Source organism: Molossus molossus, unplaced genomic scaffold (assembly GCF_014108415.1).
Source record: "Molossus molossus isolate mMolMol1 unplaced genomic scaffold, mMolMol1.p scaffold_m16_p_1, whole genome shotgun sequence".
Lineage (NCBI taxonomy): Eukaryota > Metazoa > Chordata > Mammalia > Chiroptera > Molossidae > Molossus > Molossus molossus.
Window position 1 is genome coordinate 184,052,600 of NW_023425344.1, and position 22,471 is coordinate 184,075,070.

The following is a 22,471-nucleotide window of genomic DNA, read 5'->3' on the forward strand; positions in this document are numbered from 1 at the left end:
ACCTGGAGATGAGGCCGCAGACCGGGTCGTCTCAGAGATGGACTTTATTCTAGAAACCTTTCAGCTGATTCTTTCTGGTTGTTCTCCTTCACCCTTGACGTTTTTACTGGGAAAACAAACAAACAAAAACTAAACCGGACATGGAAATTATTCTGAAAGGAACCTTACAACTTAATCTTAATTATCTCCCTATGTGCGCTCTGTCACATTTTGGAGCTTTTAGTATGATTGGATTAATTCTAATGTAGCTTCCTGGACGTGGGAACTTCCCCTCGAGGGACGCTGGCTCTTTTTCCGGACCCCCTAGCGCTCCGGTGTTCTCGGTTCCACCGGTGCCTGGGGTGGCCGGAGCCACCCGGAGCGCCAACGCCCAGCCTGGGCTCGCGCCGGACGGCGGGTAAAAACCGTGACGAACGCCAGGGGGCGCCGGCGCCCGCATTCGACGGCGCGGCGTCTGCGGGCACGACGCCTGCAGGGGGCGCCCTGGCGCCGGGCGTCGAGTGGGGAAAACGAGTCAGGTTCTTACGTGCCCCTCGCGACCCGTGACCAGAACGCCCGGCCCCGCCCTTCCGGAGCGGCGGTGGTCAGTACATAAGGAGCGGAGGCCCGGCCTCGTCTGGTCGCGGCCGTTGGCATCCTCCGCGCGGCGCCCCGCCCGCCCCAGGTGAGCCGCCCAGGCCGCCTCCCGCGTCGGCCGTTTGGGTGCCCACCAGGTGGGGTCCTCGTGGGGGAAGTTTTGATGAATATCTTGGCCTTTTTCCCTCTAGATTTGGCATTCTACACTGAGGTCGTCATGAACTTTTTCAAACTCCTGATGAAAAAGAAGGAAGTGAGTATTTACAGCAATTGAAAATCTTGTCTAAAATTCTTGATTTAGAGATGAACCAGGTGGTGGGCAGCTATTCCGTTATATTTCAAATAGTTCACATTGAAACATCGGAATACTTACTCGTCCCCTGTTCTCTGTAGCTTATTCCTTTGGTGATGTTCATGACAGTGGCAGCGGGTGGAGCGTCGTCTTTTGCTGTATATTCCCTTAAAAAAGCCGATGTGATGTAAGTAGACATGATTTATAGAAAGGTTTTCAGCAATGTTAGGATGACTTTCAGCTTGTGAAATGTGTGCTATCGATTCCTAGGTCCCTCCCAAGGAAAAGAAGGTCAGATTCTGAAGGTGGAGTCAGGGCTAGAATGTATCTGAAATCAGAAGACTTAAATGATGGTATTCATGAAGTCAGTTTGTTCCCTCATTCTGAATATTCTTTCATCCATTGGACCCCTCTTCTCCGGCAGCAACATTCGATTTTTTTTTTTTTTTAACATAAGTTTTGACATGTAAAATTCTTATATGGTCCTTTGAGAGATACATCATTAAACAGATCATCATTTTTAATGAAATTTAAATATTTCAGTTTACTAGAAAGATCTTTCCTAATGTGGTAGAGTTTGTAGATTTAGTTGTTTGCAATAACTCTAATCTCAGCTGTGAGTATAATAAGGTAAAATACCATGTGTCCTGGAATATGAGAAAGAGAGACTTGAAACTGAGCTTGGCCCAGCGCAGGGCTGGAAAGGGCAACTGTGGCAGAGGGGCCCAGGGCCCTGCCCTTCACCACCCACAGAGCTCAAGCCCAGCTCCTCTGTTGGTCTTAAGGCAAGAACATTTTGACTTCCTCTTAGCCTGGACTTCCACCCCTGTTGCTATTCACTTGATGAGAACATTCTCCAATTAGCCCAATAAATGGAATGCAGACCTCCTACCCTGCAGAGGGATTAATCCCTAAGGTTTAAGCCAAATCGTGAATGAAGCTCCTTTAAGGAATCTTCCACAACTGCAGTTAACTAACAGATGAAAGTCATAGCATGAGGTCTGGATCTGCCCCTAGCATGCTTGTAGACCCAACTCAGATTTGGTTTAAATTCACCTACTTAACATTTAATTGGTTTTCTTTTATTTTTAGCATTGATCGAAAAAGAAATCCAGAACCTTGGGAAAATGTGGATCCTAGCGTACCTGGAAAGGTATTGCTGAATTAAAAAATGATTTACATGTAGCCCAAGCCTTAGCATCGTGGTCAGCAAAATAGATGTAACATCTTTCACTTTCAGGGTGCCATTTGGTGTAGTGTTAGAGAGAGTACTGTAGACTTGTAGAGATCTAGTTAAAGCCGGGCTCCATTTTTCACAGGTGATTTTAGACAACTTGGCTTCTCTGAGGTTCCCAGAATCTATAAAATGGGCACGATAACAGGGTTAAGAGGATTAAAGAAGATAAGATACATAGAGTCCTTTAGCACCATGCCTGGCCCATAGTAAGCATTCAAATATTAACTTTTATTATTATTGTAATAACATTATCTCATTTTTCCATTATTTATCTAAAGTTAATATAAGGTCTTTTATGACCCATTACAGGAGTTCCTGAAAACAGAAGTTGCATTCACTTTAAGCAAAAGTAGCTAATATTCACTTATCTTTTTGAGACTATTGCAAAGACTTTTTACATTTTAAATATTTTGGAAGTAAGAAACATTTAGTCTGTTAGATTTAGGTTTGTCAGGAAAGCTTTTTTTTAATCCTCACCCGAGAATATTTTTTTTTCTATTTATCATCAGATAGAGGTGGAGGAAGGGAGAGGGAGGAAGAGAGAGAAACGTTGACTGGTTGCCTCCCACATGACCCAACCAGGGCTGGGGATGAACCACAAGTGGAATCGAACCCAGGACTCACTGATCTGAGGGCCGATGCTCACAGGAAAGCTATTTTTTTAACAAAACTTTCAAATAACACTGTTTGACTTGGTGAGGACATTTAAGATCTTTTATTATTATTTTTTTTTTATTTCTCACCCGAGGATATTTTTCTATTTATCATTAGATAGAGTGGGAGGGAGGGAGAGAGCCAGACAGACAGAAACATCGATGTGATAGAGCCATCAACTGGTTTCCTCCACATCACATAACCTGACCAGGGCCAGGGATGAACCCCAGCTGAGGTATGAGCCCTTGACCAGAATCAAACCTGCAATTCTTTGGTCCACAGGCTGATGCTTTAACTGCTGAGCAAAACCAGCCAGGGCAGAAAAGCTTCTTTTTTTTTTTTTTTTTTTTAAAACAAAACTTTCAAATAACAGAGTTTGACCTGGTGAGGACATTTAGGATCTTTTAAAACTACCTACATCTCCTAGGTCCTGGGGTAATAGAAAACCTGTGAAGGTAAATAATTTCTAAATGTGAGTACTTTCACTGAGTAATTATAATGAGGAAACGTGTACCCTGTGCTAGGAACAGTATATGTCCACGCACAGAGAGCAGACTCACTTTTCTAAACTTACAGTTCACATAAAACAATGGGAAATTTTAAAATCTAGGTCCTGTTAAGTGAAAGTGGGGTAGATATATAAGACCTTTCTCTTTGATCCTGTAACACTCGGGAATGCAAAGCCTTTTTGGAGGGACAGAGGGATAGAAACCAGCCCATACTACTGTTTTGTCCATGTTTTAAAGATGGGAAGAGGAGGTGGCTATTTGATTACAAATGCTATGGTGATGCTTTTTCTAAAGAGGAGTGTGGACAAATCCCTAAAGGGGATGAAAGGATGAAGAACAGATCCTAACGAAAGATTTTATTTTGCTTTTTTTATTTAAGCTTGTAACAATCAACCAACAGTGGAAGCCCATCGAAGAGTTGCAGAAGGTCCGAAAGGCAACCAGATAACCAGTCCTGGCCTCTTTCTTCCAAAGTGCTCTATGAGTCTAGTGGAAACACTTCTGCACAAACTGGATTATGGACACCAGTGTGCAGAAATGCTTCTGCTACTTTACTAGGGCTTGCCTACATGACTGGACTCCGAATAAGGAATTATAAAGTTATTGCAGCAATAACCAGAGTCTAAAAATGAGTTTCTTGCTGTAAATTTGAATGTTGCATATTGAAATTTTTATGTTTACAATTCCTGACTGTTCTAAAGTGTATAAAGATTTGTAAATTAGATGATCTATAATAAAGTACCATTTGTGCAAGATTTCTTAAAGATTAGATATATATTTAAATGGAGGAGAAAGTCTTATGGGAGAAAAACATTTTAAAGCAAAGAGATTCATCTTTTCATTAATATTCAGTGCAAATTTCTGTGTGAACTTTTCTTCCAAGTTTATTCATCCACCAGAAATTTACCATTAGCTTGGCTCTGTTTGGGTACAGGTGAGATAAAGCAATGAACAAAACCCAAGTTTTGGAGGGAGAGGAATAAAGAGATGGTGAGTACAATGACGGTCAGTGAAGAAGAGCTGGGGCATGAGACGTACGTGAGGATTGTGTGGAATCCTGGCTGCAAACAGGAATGTGTGGGCGCTGACCCTGGCCCTACGTGCTCCTGTCAGTGCTGTGGAAGGGAGGTTGGACAGCACCCTACAGAGTGTGGGGCCCCTCTTTATCTGACAAGGGTGATGTGGAGACCAAAGGCACAGTCAAACCCAGCATGCCCCTGGGTTCCCCTTTGTTCACTTTTTTTGTTGTTAACTTTTTGTTTTTGTTAATGATTTTTTGCATACAATTGAGATATAATTCACATACCATAGTATTCATCTATTTAAAGTGCACAATTCAGTGGCTTGTAGTGTATTCTCTAAGTTTTACCACCATCTCTACCATCTAAATCCAGAACAGTTTTACCACCCCCAAAAGAACCCTGTGCCCATTAGCAATCATTCCACATTCCTGACCCCTCTGCCCCCAGCTCCGGGCAAACACGAATAAACGTCCATGCATTTACCTATTCCGGGCATTTTATATAAATGAAATTATACATTATGTGGCCTTTGTGTCTGGCTTCTTTAACTTAGCATGTTTTCACCCATGTTGTGTCATATATCAGTACTGAATTCCCCCTCGTGACTAATATCCTTCTGTTTATCCACGACCTTTGTACTGTTTTTGCTTTCTGGCTGTGAGCAGCCATGTTTTCATGGAGCCATGTACTTCCCGTTCGCTTGGGTATATTAGATTATAATAAAATAGGTTCATTAACTCTTTAAATAGAAATGATAAATGCTTTTTGTCTTAATTTCCCTCTGAATATAATAGAAATGTCAGAAAAGGGCTAAATTCTTATCCCCTTCACAGCAGTAAAATTACCTGGCTCTTGCTAGAGACTTGGCAATTCTGAAAGGATTGAAGCAAGACCACTTCCCAGAACCTTCCTTGCTTCCTTATCACTGCACATCTTACCAGATGAAATCTCCAATAGTTGATCTCAAGGAATGACATATACCAATTAGGAAGCACACTTTTATTTGCTTAAGCTTCTCGAGTGTGATATGATCCCATGTAGGCAAACAGAAACGAACAGGTGTGATGGTCAACTAGGAGAGCCAATTTGTGAGGGACAATTGTGCCTTTCAAATTTCAAAAGATTTATGATTTATTCTGGGTTGTGTTCTTAGCATTTCCCCCTGAATGTTTTATTTTGAAAATTTTCAAAGATGCAGAGTTCAAAAATTAGTACAAAGAATACATGGTTTATCAATGAACATTTTGCCATATTTGCTCTCTCTGTATGTTATGCTCTTTTAAAAGGAATTCCTTGAAAATAAGTTCCAAAGCTTTGGAAATAAAGCTTTTCCTGCCTAAGAGAAAGGACACGCTAGCTGACTACAGTGCCATTATCACCCCTGAGAAGCTGAGCATTATTTCAATAATATCACCTAACATGTAGCCCACTTCCATTTTCTCTAACTGTAATGACCTTTGTAACTGTACTCTTTAAGTCCATAATTCAATCAGAGGTTCGGTTGTTGCATTTGGTGGTTAGGTTGTTGTGCTGACTATTTGACAAATATATGGCCACAAAAATGACTCCAAAGAGGCTTGTGTTGGGCTGCTATCTCTTCAGGGTTTCATGTGGACAAGATTCTCTTGGATGTGGACTTTGAACTTGAAACATTTGAAATATAACCTTTTCATGTAATTTAAATATTTAGGAAGTTGTACAGTTACTGGGCGTTCACTGTGTGGCAGGCATTGTGCTGGCCTTGGACCTGGCGTAGGAAAGGGAGACACCTACACACAAGTCAAAGCCACACGGTGACCACAGAGCGAGGCCAGCGGTGAGCACACGGCACAGAGCGAAGTCCTCCAAAAGAAGGGACACTTAGGACTAATCAGTCCAGGTTCTTGAAAAACCAATCATTAGAAGTCAGCAAGGCAGCTGAAGTGGAGCAGAGAGGGCTAAAATAGCATATATTCTGCAAACTTGAAGTCGTTTAATGGTGGGATTTAATTTGGAGGGTAAAGCAGGATAGGTGGGACGTGTAGGCCTTGCAGGCTATTACCCTGCAGGCAGGAAGGAAACAAGTTTTAAGTTGGAGAAGGAGAGCCCCACTGCTGTGGCTCAGTGGCTGAGCATCCACCCGTGCACCAGGAGGTCACCAGTTCGATTCCCAGTCAGGGCACACGCCCAGGTTGTGGGCCCGATCCCCAGTGAGGGGCATGAAGGAGGGAGCCAGTCGATGTTCTCTCTCGCTGATGTTTCTATCTCTCCCTTCCTCTCTCTCTAAAATCAATAAAGAAAAAACATTAAAAAAAAAAAGTTGGAAGAGAGAAAACAGTTAACTGAATGGAGTGTTAGCTACAGCACCTAGTGGTGGGGTGCACACTGGGAGGGACTTTGGAGGCCAGAGACCACCTGCTGCCAATGGTCCCGGGTTCGGGTGGTAAGTGCCATAACTAACCAAGATGCTGGCAGAGGAAGAAGAAGAAAGGAGGATGCATTTGAGAGCAATCGATGAGAAGACCTCAAGACTTACTGGGTGTAGCTGGGGGAAGTCCAAAATGACTCCAAGACTTCTCACCTGGTTAGCTAGGCAGGTGGCGGTGCCAAGATAAAGAATACAGAAGGGAGCCCTGGCCAGTTTGGCTCAGCAGTTAGAGCGTTGGCCCATGGTCCAGAGAGACCCGGGTTCGGTTCCCGCTAAGGTCACGTACCTCGGTTGCAGTTTGTCCCCGGCCCTGGTTGGGGTTGTTCAGGAGGCGGCCACTCGATGTGTCCCTTTCATGTCGATGTTTCTCTCTCTCCCTCTCTCTCCCGCCCATTCTATCTAAACAAAAATGGAAAAATTTCCTCGGGTGAGGATAATAAAAAAGAATACAGGAGGGAGAAAAAATGGAATGTTCAAGGGACAGGTGCATAAGGAAGAAAATGAGTTAGACTTTGGAACGGTTGCGTTGGAGAGCTCAGTGAGCTATGTTGTAAATCACTTCTGGAGAACTGCAGAGGTGTGGGCTGCAGACAGCTGAAGGGGCGGTGAAGCCAAGGGCGTAGATAAGATCACCTGGACAGAGAGGAGCATTATCATGAAGGAAGTTTAAGTTGTTTCAGATTTTATTGAAGTGGCACCATCTACTTTTAAATGATTTTTAATCAAGGTATAGTTTACATGCTATGATAAAATGAACAGATCTTAATTTTTTAGTTAGAAGAGTTTTGATAATTACTATATGTTCCTATTAAACCATCATGCAAAAGAAGCTACTGAGTTTTCTGTCGTTCTAGAAGGTCCTTTCATTGGCACCATTTACTTTTTGAATAAAAACCACTGAATTATGTACTTAAGGTGGGGAGTGAGTCTTATGGTATGTGAATCATACTGCAAAAAGAAAAGAGAAAGAATCTGCTCTGTGTTTACTTGCCATTTTACCTCAAGAAGTAACTTGCCCAGCTGGTGTGGCTCAGTGGTTGAGCGTCGACCCATGGGAGGTTGCCGGTTCGATTCCCGGTACACATGCCCAGGACACATGCCCAGGTTGTGGGCCAAATCCCCAGTGCGGGGCATGCAGGAGGTGGCCAATTAATGTTCTCTTTCATTGATGATGTTTCTATTTCTCTCTCCCTCTCCCTTCCTCTGTCTCTAAAGTCAATAAAGAATAAAAAATAAAATAAAAAAGAAGTAACAGGCTGGCATGATTTTTCTCCACCATGTGAAGTAACTCCCTATGCTATATTTTACATTTGATTATTTTTGAAAAATAGGAAATTGGAAGTTGCTGAAGATGGTAAGAAACACACCAAGAACTGGGCCAGGGCTGGCAGTTCAGTCTGTCCGTGGCGACACAAGTAGGTTTGTTGTGAAGAGAACAAAGTGCAGAGTCCAGACACTGGGTTTACCTAGGATCTAAGTGGTAAAACTGTTGTCACCCACAGAGGAAGGCAGAGTCCAGAGTTACCATAGCAACAGGATTATCCCTGCAATGAATCCTCTCCAGGCCCCGGGAAATGCCTCTCCTGGCCAGGCTGCCGGGCTGCCTGTTCAGTCACACCGACCGGCTCCCTCACCTGAGGAGCAGTGGCTGTATCAGGTAGGGGGGAGATCACATGCACTGCGACCTTCTTCATGTCTCTGCAGAGAAGACACTGTCTCCACCCAGGCCAGGAGGGATGGCGGTGGTTCTGCCAGTAACAATCACCTGTGACATTCATTCAGCTTCCCAGTTGACACAGTGGGTCGGGAGCAAGAGGCCAGGTCAGCACCTGACTCCAGTGGAGTGCTGGGGGACCCGGCAAGTCTCCTAACTTCTCAGACCTTGTTTTGCAAAGGAGGTGGGGGGGTCATCTCAGGGGTAAACCTGTGAGGTTAATATTTAGAAATATTTTCACAGAGAGAATTCATTCCTGCATTGTTTTCCTCAGTGCTCTTCTCTCCAGCTTTAAGCTGGGAGCAGCCCTGGCCGCGGATGAGGGCCGAGGGGCCTGCTCCCAGCACAGGTGGGCCGACTGGCAGCAGCAGCAGCACCTGGGAGTGATGCAAACTCTGGACCACACCCCAGGCCTACTGAATCTAAATCGGGGGAGGGGGGGCAGGATTTTTTGTTGTCGTTGTTATTGTTTTATAAAACATAACCTCTTCAGGTATTCTACATGGCTAAAGTTTGAGGGCGTCTAGAACAAAGAAGTTTCAGTGTCGAGGCTTCAGCTCCCCAGCCGAGACCACAGCCTGAAAGCCAGGTGCGTGTGTGTGTGCCTTGTGCTGGGAGAGAAAGGGCTTTTCCTTGGAGAACAGCTTGGGAAAGTGAACAGCTTGGGAAAGCTTAGGGCTGATGTTCTAAGCTGTGGAGCTGGGAAGAATCTGTGGTGATGCAGCAGGTAGCCATCTGTACACCCAAAAGGAGAAAGCATTTGCCCAATAGGAAGGAGAGAGGATGAGAAGGGATGACCTTAGGCCTAGGAGGACCTGCAGTGTGCTCAGCCCGCTTCTCAAAGACCCCACAGGGCCCCGCTTGGGTCGGTCACTCTCAGGAGCTTGAGGTGACAGGCAGGGTACAGTCAGAGGCACACACCTGAGAAGAGTCAGGACTGAGAGGCAGTCATGGGGCCACTGGCACCCCAAGTTACTAAGGGAGTAGAGATGGAAAGAACCCAGTTAGGAGAGAAGAGCGGAAGAAGCCGAGGCGAGGTGGCACATGTCCAGGGGCCAGAGGGTTTTTATGAGCTGACAGCCCTGAAGAGGGGTGAGGGCAGCTGAGAGGCACAGTCAGAGGGGCCAGGCAGCTTTGTGTGCCTGCCGCTTGGGCTGATCTGAGGGTCCCTCCTACAGGTGTGCCCTTGACCTTGCCCTGCACTGACCTGAGGGAAGGTTCTGTGGAGGGTTGTTCTCTGTGGACCTTTGACCACAGAGGAGCTGGCACGGAGGAGGGCATTCCCTCGGGCCCAGGTCAGGGAAGGAAGAGGCCTGTGTGGGGCCTGGGCTGCAGGGCCCTGCAGGGTTGGGCAATCTAGGTGTGTCCTCCCTGCAGTTCCTGGAGAGCTGCCTCATTCCCTCCCTCCCTGAAAACCAGTCAGACCCAGGGTGAGGTCAGTTTCAGTTTAAGCTGCTTTGCATAAAAAAACAAAACTTCTCTTTCCTATTGACTAGAAAACCTATACCTAAAAGTTTGTTGAGCTTGGCATTCAGGACGGGGCACTCAGGAGATGTGGGTTTTCTTCTTGCTCTGTAGGACCTTAAATTACTCAAGCAGCCCGGGTGCGCTGGGCTCCTTGCTGAGCAAACTCCGGAACGGGGTCCCTAAGGGACAGGTGGGTGGGTAGGTGGGTGGGTGGGCAAACGTCCCCTCCCCCCTCTGCGGCCTCACCCTCCTCTGAGCCTTGTTGCAGTGATTTCCTCTCCCACCAGCTGCAGCTCCTCGGCAGCTCTTCTCCTTGGATCGCTGGCAGCTGGGCTCTGCCTGGTCTGTGGTAGGCACTCATCATATATGTATTTGTCGAATTAATGAAAACCTAGAAACCGTGAGATTAAGTATGCCAGCAGCCAATTATGGCATGAGTCTTTGCAAAAGGACCCGTCACTAGGTTTAATCATTCAGCAAACATTTAAGGAGCATCTGCCACGTGCCATGTAGGTCATAAGGGGAAGGGCTCCGGCGAAGGTAAAGCAAACAGGGTCTCTGCCCTTGAAAATAAGTACAGGCTGGGCGCGAGCCCCACCCTCCGCGGGGCCAGCTCTGGAGTCTCGCCCCCTGGTTCCACCTGTAAAGGAAGCCGCTCCTCACATGGTCTCGGTGTGATGAGACCATGGGGCACATCCTAGTCCCCAAGAGGAACAGGCAAGGCCGCCCTCAGTGACGACGCGCGTGGGGAGATGTTTGTGAGCTGTCTGGTCTGAGGTCCCGAGGGGCAGGAAGCCGGCTCGGGAGAGATCTCGGAGATGGCCGTGCACGTGCGTGCACTGTGGACACCCCGCTCTGCTCCCGGGGGGCTGTGCTCTGGGGAAGCCCGTGCCCTCTGCATCTGAAAAGCCGGGGAGGGTTCAGTGAAATGATACACCTCTGCGAGGAGCAGGAAACGCAGGGCATCGGCGGAGGGCACAAGCCCACTGCAGGCCGACCTCCCTCCCACGGCCGGGCGCTCCTGAGAGGCTGCCCCCCCCCCCCCCCCCAGCGGGCCAGGGGCTGCGCTCACTGACTGCTTTCAGCACCGTCCCCGAGTCACTGAGTCACTGGCTGGGCCTAAGGGGAAACCCAGCCTTGCTGGCTGCAGCCACAGAGTGTGGCTCCCGGGGCTCGAGACTCTCTGTCCCTCGGAGCCTGCGAGCGCGTGGGGTCAGGGCAGCAGCCAGACGGTGAAGCCAGGAGCCCCCTCCCGCTCCGTGGCTCTGCCCCCGAGCCCGCCCACTGGGATCTGCGGGGGTGCGGTTTTTCCAGCCCCTCCGGCTCTCCTCAGGTCCGCAGCCCACAAGCTGCCCACCCAGGGTCCTCACATCAGCTGCTTCACTGTGACCCACAGGGCCTGGCTCCTTCATACTGAAAGCTGGGTGGCGTCCCGGAGAACCCACGCCCCCTTTTGGAACACCGTGGAATTTCCCCAGGAAGGTGTCTTTGGCAACTGCAAGGCCACAGGAAGGTCACAGCTGGAGAGAATTAGAGGAAATGCAGCCCCGCCCACACTGTCTGGAGCCCCTCCTGAGCGGACAGGAAAGCTCGGAGTCTCTACAAACAGGACGCCCCCAACCCCAGAGCGGCAGGTGGGTCCCAACTTACGCACTTGACACAGGACTGCCGGTTTCAAGCAGGGTTCTCAGCCCTGGCTGCACACTAGGACCCCTGGTGCTCAGGCTGCACCCAGGCCAATTGCACCAGAATCTTTGGGTGGGGCTAGGGTGGGCATCAGGGAGCGTTAAGCTCTCCAGGTGTTTGCAGACAATGTTGAGGGCCACTCATTAAGAAAATAAAATGCTTACACAGGCATACCTCGTATTGTGGGTTTGGTTCTAGACCACCACAATAAAGCGAGAATCACAATAAAGCAAACCCTAATCTTTTTGCTGGTGGAGGGTCTTCAGTTTGTAAAAAATTGTGAAACTCAGTAAAACAAGGTATGGGTGTAGCAGGTTTGGATGTGTGGGGCCAGGGGCAGCCTGGGCTCAGCCTGTAACAGATTGTTTCATTGCAAGTCTTCTTAAAGCATCAGTCTCCTTATCTGTAAAGTGGGACAATAATCAAAGTGGCTACTTTGTAGGGTCCAGGTAGGATTAAAGACAATGGTCTGCTTATAACAGCTGGCCACTCCTTCACGACTTGCATTCATCACGCCTTGTCTGTGCCTCAGAACACAGCCCCTTGGGCCTGCTCCAGCTCCGAGCCCCCGGATGGTGTACGCAGTGCCTGGCAGCAGCACTCAGTATCTGTTGAATACAAGAATTGGAAGGGATCCTTGTGTAATGTGAAGACTTGCTTCTAAGAACAAATCCAGAGTTCATCTATGGATTTCATTTACCAATTTGTTTCTCTTTAATTTTTTTTTTTTAATCCCCACCCGAGGACATTTTTCCATTTTTTGTTCAGACAGAGTGGGAGGGAGAGAGAGGAAGAGAGAGAGAAACATCAATGTGAAAGGGACACATGGAGTGGTTGCCTCCCACACGACCCAACCAGGGCCAGGGACAAACTGCAACCAAGGTACGTGCCCTTAGCGGGAACCGAACCTGGGTCTCTCTGGACCACAGTTCGATGCTCTAACCACTGAGCAAAAGCGGCCAGGGCTAGGGCTCTCTTTAATTTTTGAGTGTGTATGATGTGCTGGGCTCTAAGAATGTGAAGATAAAGACACAACTGCTGCCATAGAGGACTTGGGGGTCTAGTGAGGACGCAGATCCATGACCTTGTATTTTCTGTATTGTGCTATAAAGTTGGCACAGAAGCATGTCAGGCACACTGAGGACGAGAAGGGGAAGAAGGGAAGGAAACGTTCGCACAGAGGATGGAAGAGGACCTTCGGGATTGGTCTTAACAATGAGGAGGAGCCTCCTACGGAGGGGCAGGAAGCCATTTGAGGCACAGGAAAGAGCAGAGCACCTCCAGAGCTGAAGAGGCCCGAGGGTGCGGTGCAGTCTGAGGATGGAGCGATGTGGTGGGAAACAACATGGGGTCCGGAGTGGTGGGACATGTGGCTGGGCAGCCAAGCTGTGGCCAGAATGGGAGGGGCTTGAGGGCTGGGCTGAAAGGTTGGGGCTTTGTCCTGTCAGCCAGGAGAGCCCGGACGTGTTTGTGAGCCAGGAAGGTCAACAGAGCTCACCTGTGCTGTGTTTCCTTCTTCAAGGCTGGCCTGGCAGACCCTCCTCACCCAGGTGTGTCCTGACGGCTGTCACTGTGCTGTCCTGGTCCCTGCCTGGGAGAGGCCTGTCAGGCTGGGTCCAGCTTTGTCTCCACTCTTGGGTCAGAAGGGCAGGTGCCCGGGAGTATGTGTGAGGAGGGCGGAGGTGAGGTCGGCGATGATTCCTGTGAATTTCATTTGTTGGAGGCGAAACTTTCTGGTTTAAACCAGCTGGAAACGTTGGGGCAGCCTAGAAAAAACAGGTGGGCAGAGGGCTTAGCAGAAGGGCCCTGGCTGGCTGAGAGTCAGGAGACCTGCCTTCACTGTTTGCTTTCAAGCACGACTGGAACATGGGCACTTAATTCCCTCTCTGGATCCCAGTTTCATCAGCTGTAACAGGAAGGGGTGGACCAGGGGATCCTCCAACTCTGTGAGTCCGAGGAATGAGGAAGCTCAGGGCAGTGGATGAGCTGCCGAGGGTGGGTCTCCCAGACAGAACCAAGCCTCTTCTAGACGGGACAGGCTTTTCAGAGGAGGTGGGTGAGAGGGCTGCCTCCCTACCTGACCTCTGCTGCTCCTAAACCTGGCCTCGGCCGGTGGCTGCCCGGGCCTGTGGGAGGTGGGGAAATGGAGTTCCCCCAGACCCAGCGGAGAGAATCCCTAGGACGCAGCTAGGGTCCAGCACCTCTCTTCCCCAGCAATGTGTAGCCCTCAGGAGCCAAGTCCAGGGGCAGATACCGGGCTCCAGAGGGCGAGTGGTTGATGATAGTGGGAGGTCAGCCGGGGCTTCTGGGTCGAGAGCCCGGAGGAAAGATGGCAGCCTCAGCAAAGACATGGGGGCAGCCGGGTGCACCTCCCCTCGGCAGCCACCCCGTACCCCAGCCACCTGGAGACCAGCCCCTTCCACACACTCTGGTCACAGTCACCTGACAGCCCTCACAATCATCCTTGTTTGAAAACGTATTTGTCAGCTCCATCCTTTTCTGAGTATGTGAAATTGATATAAATAATTTTATAGTTAATATGTTAAAAATGCAAATACTCACGCCTGGATTAAGAGGACGGGGCAGTCATTCACATAACAGACCCCGAGGGTTTACAGTGCCGAGTCCTGTGCTGGGCCTGGGGGACATGGCCTGTGGGAGCCAGATCCCAAAGAGTCACCCCGGAGAGAACCTGGGGGCGCCTGGGAGAGGAAGCAGTCCAGGCAGGGCCAGAAGGCAGGTGCTGGGAGGATTAGATCATGGTCAAAGCAGGGAGTTGACGAGGAAGTGTTCCTTTCGCACTCAACAAACAATCATTTGCATAGGTATCATTTAATATATATCTCCGTCCGGGAGAGGGGACGCTGTGCATTATGTTCCCTGCAGGACTCTGGTGCCCGCGCGATGCCTAGTGAGTGTTCAGTTAAATTGGTGTTAAGCTTCGTACAAGCGAGAAATAATTCCTGTGTTGATGTGAGTTGCATCAGAAAGGGCTGTGAAGCGTGCTAACAAGTTTGGTTGTCATCCTCAGGACGCTCGGGAACCGCTAGGTCCGTTTTGTGCTCTGGGAACCCCTTTTTGGCTTTGGTGTAGAGAATGGCTGGAGATAGAGTCCAGGTCGCAGAGGTTGGTGACCTGAACTCCAGCCGTGGCTGTGAAGGGGAAGGGACTGCACAGACTTGAGCGTCTAAGGAGATGTGCTCCTGGGGTCCAGGGAGTGAGGGGACAGATGCACAAGGTGGGGGCCGAGTTTCTGGTTTGGGAATTTTGCCATCAAGGTCCTGTGTGCACATTCCACTTGGCCCTTACCTTGGGGCATGTTATGATTCATGGTCTGTGTGACTGTCCTGCAGTAGGCGCGAGCTTGAGGGTGGGGCCCAGCCTAGTCGCCTTGGCGTCCCTCCTGCCTCGCAGTGCCCAGCCCCTGGCAACCGCTCAGAATGTGTTTAATGGATGAAATTCTGACTGGAAATTTTATATAAACTTTAAGGGTGGGTAATATCATTTAATAAATGTCGTGTCATAGGCGTCTTTCAAAACATGGGTCACATAAAAAAGGAATTATTTAAGTTTGAGAAGCAGTGGTCAGAGGCCTGGGAGGTGGGGTGTGGGGGCAGGAGGGAGGTGGGGGGTGAGCAGGGGCTCCCCTAAGTTGTGGGGGCTTCTGCACAAAGGGGCTCAGTGCTGCATCTCCCTGAGATGGGAGCCTGTGAGGAGGGCAGGTTTGGAGGGCTAGGGGATAAGTCAGGGTACCTGTGGGACATCAAGCTCGAGAAAGAAAGGGGTGTGTCACCAGCAGTAGAAGATTCTGGAAACCTTCGGGGTGAGCTAGAAGACGCAGGGTGAGTGTGCGGCAGGTTGTGGAGAGGAGGGCGAGATGCCCCAGAGAAAAGAGCTTTTCAGGAGGGGGCAGAAGAGTGTCAGGGAGGCTGGAGCTCCCTGGAGACGGTGAGGCCTGCGGCTTCCTCTCCGGTCCCCCACCCTGCTTGTCACCCCGTCGCTGTCATCGGGAGGGGCACCAGCTTCAGAGGGTCATCTGCTGCCCCGGGCTCACTTCCCTTCTGTGGTCACACGAGTGCAACGTCCTGTGGTTTCCCGTGTCTTCGCGAGGCCGGCCTCCTGCACTGCAGCACTTTCTCCTCAGCTCAGTCACTTATTTCCTCTGCGTATTGCCCTGGCTGCCCTCCATGCCCTGGCTGCTCTCCCCCAACTCCTCCAGATAGCTCTGCCCACCCACAAGGTAGCCAGGCTCCTCCTGCTGGGCCCTGGGGCGGCGTGGGGGGTGTCAAGAGTGTTGGCAAGTTTCCTCCTGATTCCTCCCTGCTTCCCTGGCCTCTCACCTTCTGGGCTGGCCGAGAATAAGTCCTGGGCTGGCAGCAGTGGGCAGAACACCTGTCTTCGCAGCCAGGGCACATCAGGTCCCATCGACTCCACACCCCAAGTTCAGGGGACAACATTTACACTGGTGAGCGCGCTCAGCGGCATCCTTCTTCCACCCAGGCTTGGGCACTGTCAGTCGGGGTGACTGTGAGGGGCCACACGCCTCTGCATCCCCACTTGTAGTGAGACCCAGGAGAAGCAGAGCCTGGCCCTGGGCGCCCCCTCCCACCCTGCAGACCTGCACTGCCCTGTGCCTGCCCCACCTGCCCAGGGCCAGGAAGTTTTAGTGGTGCAATGTCTTCCGCCTTCTGAAGGTGTGACATGGTGAGGGATGGAACTTCCACATTGCTCAGAAAGCGGATTGACCCACTCATCCCCAGTGGAGAAAATGAGAGCAAAGCCCCTTTCTGAGCCTTAGCTTCCCTGGGCTGCAAGGGATGGTGGTGGGGGGGGGGTGGTAGGTGGGTCTGAACACCTTGGGACAGAAGAGAGCTTCAGGGGTGCAACTTAACCTGGGATCACTTCTGAACAGTGAGAATGAAAAGCACCAAAAAGTTCATTTGGCACATTCTACACGAGCCAGTCTTTGTGCTAGGTCTTGAGGACATCAGAGGTGGTGACCCACAGCAGTGAAGCTCTGGCTTAGTGCTCCTGCGATGATCATGGTGAAGGTCACCTTTCCTCCACTTCCCAAATATGCCTTGGGCCTTGGTGTATGTCTTTCCTTCAACCAACAGGGGTGGGGAATGTCCAGCCTGAGGGCCGGCTGTGTAAGGCCCGAGAAATCAATACCAGCTCACATCACACGCCTCACCAAATTAGCCTGACTGAATATAGCCGGCCAGTTTTTTAAGTTGATAATTTTGTATGGCCCATGAATGATGTTATAAATATCCAAATGCCCTTGGTAGAAACAAGGTTCCCCACCCCTGAGCCTTCGCCTTGCTCATAATCACAGCTGATCACAAGCTAACCCAACACACCGGCTCCCTCTTGCTACCTCTACCTATTGTACCTCTGAATTATCCCTTTGGGTCTTCTTTTGAGTGTGAGGTTTACGTGCTCTGATTTCTAAGCTCAGAAAGGCTAGGACCTTGTCTCTCATTCATTCATTCATTCATTCATTCATTCACTCACTCATTCAGTGGGGAGAGGGGCTGGGGAGGAGGCAGCATCTTAGTGGGGTCCAGCTTAGAGGAGCACCCACCTTGAGTCTGTTACAGAACAGAGAGAGTGTGTCTACCCAGTGCTAGCAGAGCCAAACACCAGACACCGAGAACCATGGAGAAATATTGGCTATTTTATTATGGATGGCACCACCCAGGAGAATGGGAAGCTGATGCTCAAAGCCCAAACTCCCCCAAGGTGTATAGATTACAGATTATAAGGACAAAATCACTAGACACCATGGGCGAGGGATTGGGTTGTGCTGAGAGCTTATTGGCTGGAGGTGGGGTGAGGGTAATCATTTCTTGAGGTCTTGAAGACAGCTCTGAGGTCTGTTCCAGGTCCCTGTGTCTGGTCTCATGGGAAAGTAGTCAGAGGGTTATTGCACCTCGGGACTCGTGAACTGATACGTAGTTTAGGTCAAGATGTTATCTTTAGCCTGCCAGAGGTTCAGCCCATGGGACCATTAGTCACGTCCAGGCTACTGATGCCTCAGGGTTGATGATTATCCAAGGTAAAGGATAATTCCATACACACACACACACACACATCGAAAGAGAGAGAGAGAGAGAGAGAGAGAGAGAGAGAGAGAGAGAGAGAGAGAGAGAGGGAGAGGTGATTTCTAGAGCTAGGATTTAAAACTGAATTTAATCAGTGGCATCAGGACCCTTGGTTTCAATTCCTCCCTTTCTTTTGATCATTCCTCAGCCTGGAGAGGGAAGGGGCAAGGGGCAGAGACCACTTTGGCTGCTTACTGCTGAAAAGGAGTGGAGTATGGGATTGCAGTGGTTCTCAACCTGTGGGTCGCAACCCCTTTGGAGGCTGAGCGACCCTTTCACAAAGGTCACCTAAGACCATGGGAAAACACGTATTTCCAATGGTCTTAGGAACTGAGACACTGCATCTCTATCCATCTTCAGGAAGGTCCGCCCACATGCAGATACGCCCACATACAACATGAGGAACTGTATTAAAGGGTCACAGCATTAGGAATGTTGAGAACCACTGGATTAGAGGAATGAAACTGTTTTACATTCAACTGAAAAGATCTTTAGTTCCCAGTTTACCGTGAATACTCTGCACTACCGTAATGTTTGCTTTCTCCTGGGATCCCTGAGTTTAGACCTAGAGATGAGATATTTAGTCAAAAACATACAGCCTCGCCCTGGCCGGTTTGGTTCAGCGGTTAGAGCGTCGGCCTGCGGTCCTGAGAGACCCAGGTTCAGTTCCCGCTAAGGGCACGTACCTCGGTTGCAGTTTGTCCCCGGCCCTGGTCGGTCGTGCAGGTGGCAGCCACTCGATGTGTTCCTTTCACGTCGATGTTTCTCTCTCTCTCTCTGTTCCTCTCTCTCCCTCCCACTCTACCTGAACAAAAAATGGAAGAAAATAAAATAAAATAAAGATTGTAAATTAAAAATAAAAAAATAAAAAGTTAAAAAAAAACAGCCCTGGCCAGTTTGGCTCAGCGGTTGGAGCATCGGCCTGCGGTCTAGAGACCCAGGTTCGGTTCCCGCTAAGGGCATGTACCTCGGTTGCAGTTTGTCCCCGGCCCTGGTTGGTCGTGCGGGTGGCAGCCACTCGATGTGTCCCTTTCGCGTCGATGTTTCTCTCTCTCTCTCTCTCTCTCTCTCTCTCTCTCTCTCTCTCTCTCTCCCTCTCTCTCCCTCCCACTCTATCTGTACAAAAAGTGGAAAAATGTCCTCAGGTGAGGATAAAAAAAAAACAAACAAAAACATACAGCCTCTAACAGTTAGAATGCATAATATAGTAAGGATTATCAATATAATGCATCCTGGCAATAACCCACAAATTGGACCTTCCATTCCAGAAGGAGCCAGGAAGAGAGATCGTCCAAGGGTCTTGCGCACCACCTGTAGCTAAGTAGCCTTCTGCATGATTCTGCTTATCTGAGTCTCAACCTCCCCAGAGACATCAGTGTAGGTGTAGCAAGTTCTAGAGGCTACCGCCTAGACGTTTCCCGCTTCGCCAGCTGGTAGTCTAAGGCAGTTCTGTTTAAGGACCCACGTGCCTCGGGCTCTAAAGTGGTCTGTTGGAATCTTAGCGCTTGAGCAGTAGAATGGGTCAGACGGCTGACTGTCCAGGTTAAATTACATAATATCAGGTATTTAATGAGAGAGATGTATGTGAAAACAAAAGAAAAATAAAGGTTAACGATCAGAGTAAATAACCCAACTTCTGAGTCTGGGAGGCTGTCAGCTGAGAAATTTAGATGTACTGCCAGAAGCAGTTTTTGTAGTCTGAAATGTCTCTGATGATGTCATCAGGTGCTCAGGGGAACTCTCTGTGGGATTAACACTGAGATGGTCTAAGCATGAGCTGTTGCGGCACATTGCTGAAGCTTATACCACGTTGTCCATCTTTAGCTTGCGTGGCTTTGGGAGGAAGCAGTTTTGGTTCTTGATGATTCCTAGTCAAAGGATGAGAGAAAACTTGGCAGCGTGTGGAGACTCATAGCAGAGAGTGGAGGAAACTAGAAGAAATCAGGATCCGCTCCAGTTTACAAGCAGGAAAAAAAAAAATTCAAACGCCAACAACACTAGACTCTAATATGAACAAAGATATGTTATAGAGTCTATTGAAACATAATTTTTCTCTCTACCATCAGCTCTATTTTTACCAAAGATAGCTGAATTAAGACTAATTTATTTGCAAAATAAGTCTAGTTTCAATAAACTTGACCTGATTATCTGTGTAAGTCCAGCAAGGATGGTAATTAATATCGCCACTTTTAACTCTGCTTTGCTGGAACATTTCATAAGGAATCTTCAGGTTGAACTTAAAAGGCCTCTCAAGGCCAGAAAAGCCAAGGTAAGAATTTGCCATTAGATGTTGCCTGAAAATCCTATAGGTTTTGGGTGAGTTTCTCTCTTCTTGAAGTCCCCAAATACCTTGAGGTTCCTGCACATGCCAAAACGTGACATTCTTTTTATAATTTATTTTATTATGGTCATTTTATAATTTTTTTCTTTATTGATTTTTACAGAGAGAGGAAGGGAGAGGGAGAGAGTGGTAGAAACATCCATAGAGAGAACATTGATTGGCTGCCTCCTGCATGCCCCCCATTGGGGATTGGCCCACAACCTGGGACTGTTCCCTGATGGGGAATCAAACCGGTAACCTCTTGGTGCATGGGTCAACGCTCGACCACTGAGCCACATAGGCCAGGCAAAAGTGACATTCTTTACTCACATGGTAAGGCTGCTGGGAACCATGTAAGCAAGGCACCTGGCCAATATTTCCAAGAGTTTTTTATTGGCACTCATAAGTCGATCTTAATTCCTTAAAGCTGCGTGGTGATATCCGAGCCTATGCTTTCCTCCCAGACATGACATTCCAGTTAAAGTTTTGATAATAACCCGTTTCCAATTATATCCTGTTATAAAGAGAATATATTCTTATTGAACCTACACAGATAATATTTTCATGAAAGTAAAACTACTTATTAAGAGTTTCTGAATTCTGCTTACATGTGGAATTTAAATAAAACAAATGAACAAACAAAATAGAAACAGACTTATAGATACAGAGAACAGACTGATAGATGTCAGAGGGGAGGGAGTTGAGGAACAGGGTGAAACAATGTGGAGGGATTAAGAGGTACTCATCAGTGGTTACAAATGAAGAGGGTGAGGTACGGTAAAGCATAGGGAATACAGTCAATAACATCATAATAACCCTCTGTGGTACCAGGTAGGCAGTTGATTATCAAAGGGAACACTTTGTAAAGTACATGAGTGTCCATCCACTGTGCTGTACACCTGAAATTAATACAAAATAGTGTTGAATGCAAACTGTAATTGAAAAAAAAAAAAGTTTCTGAATTCTGAAGGGATCAAGTAGGAAGATAAAAAAACATTTCAATTCTGTCTACAAAGGTATAACTTACCAAATTGCTAAGTCATAGTAGTTTAAGAGAAATAAATTTCCTTTTATCTGAAAAACAAAAGATTAAAAAAGTCAGCAAGCCCTGGCTGCTGTGGCTCAGCTGGTTGAGTGTTGTCTTGTGCACTGAAAGGTCCCAGTTGGATTCTGTCACAGCACATGCCCAGGTTTCAGGCTCAATCCCAGGTCAGGGTGCGATTGGGAGGCAGCCCACTGAGGTTTTTCTCTCACATTGATGTTTCTCTCTCTCTCTCTCCCCCCTTCTCCCTCCCTCCCTCTCTAAAATTATTGAAAACACATTTAAAAAATAAATAAAAAATCAGCAATATTTTAAACAAAAAATTATAAAAATTATAACCATACTCAGTCCACTCAGTGCCATATAATGCAATCTTGTTCATTTTGATCACTTGCGAGCATTGCGTGAATACAGTTATTCCTTGGAGATCTATACATCTTTACCCACTTCAAAGGTATGGGCCGAAAGCTTACACTCAGAGCCCTGTAGTTGGAATAAGTCAGAATCCTCTCTACCTTTCTGAAGATGAGACATATTTGCAAAAGTTTCAGAGTAAAATAATGACTGTCTGTCAATGACAAAAACTTAAAATAATAAGGTTATAGATCTGATTATAATACAACTGACAAATTTGTTTTTCTCTGCAACATATTTTAAGAAACCAACTAGAATTACAAATGAAAATATTGTATCCGGATATTGCAGATGCTTAGAGATTACAATCTCTTAAAAATTCATTTTTAGTAATAAGAATATATGCATACAAATACAACATAATTATTTCTCTACTTGATAAGACTTTCCATGAAATTTTAGTATATCAAGTAGACCTAATCAGTTTAAATTTTCTTATTTATAAAGCGAGAGAGACCAAATCTTTGAGGCATTCCAGGGCCCACTGCAATAACCCAAAGCCATTTCCAGGTTAAAATAAGTCTCTTTTACATTCTGAACCCTGGGAAATTTGTCAAACATGTTCGACCAAATGGATTATATATCATTATAAAATAATATCAAATTATCTGTTTACTCGAAGTGAAAGTAAAAGATGTCAGACATAAATCCAGGTTACCTACTATTATCAAAATCTTAGTTCTTAGGATTGAGAAGATTCTTTTCTTGAGTAATCAAGTGCCTGATTAAGACAACATAAGACATAAAACTATCTTAATAAAATATAGAAACCTTGCTTTCTAGGTAGAAAACACCTCGAACTATCTTATCTGGAGCAGTACAGGAAAATTTTATTCTTTTGACAGTCTGAAAGAGAACCAAACTCTAATTTTGTAGAAGTTTACTTTAGGTACTTAAATGAACTCACTCTATTAAATTAATGTTAAGCTTTACCATACAGAAAACTACTTTCTCAGAATTCTTTTTCCACAAACCTTCTACGACTTTCCTAGGCCCTTTTAGTTTCTTCTTACTCATTCAGAAA

General features: G+C 47.5%; 1 protein-coding gene across 1 annotated transcript; it reads left to right on the top strand.

Moving 5' to 3' along the window:
- Positions 1-609: 609 nt before the first annotated feature.
- Positions 610-5,008, top strand: CUNH15orf48 (chromosome unknown C15orf48 homolog). Its single transcript, XM_036269462.1, has 5 exons — positions 610-664; positions 768-829; positions 970-1,055; positions 1,961-2,021; positions 3,648-5,008. The coding sequence occupies exons 2-5, from the start codon at positions 794-796 to the stop codon at positions 3,714-3,716; spliced, it is 252 nt and encodes an 83-aa protein (XP_036125355.1). The 5' UTR covers positions 610-664; positions 768-793; the 3' UTR covers positions 3,717-5,008.
- Positions 5,009-22,471: the final 17,463 nt, after the last annotated feature.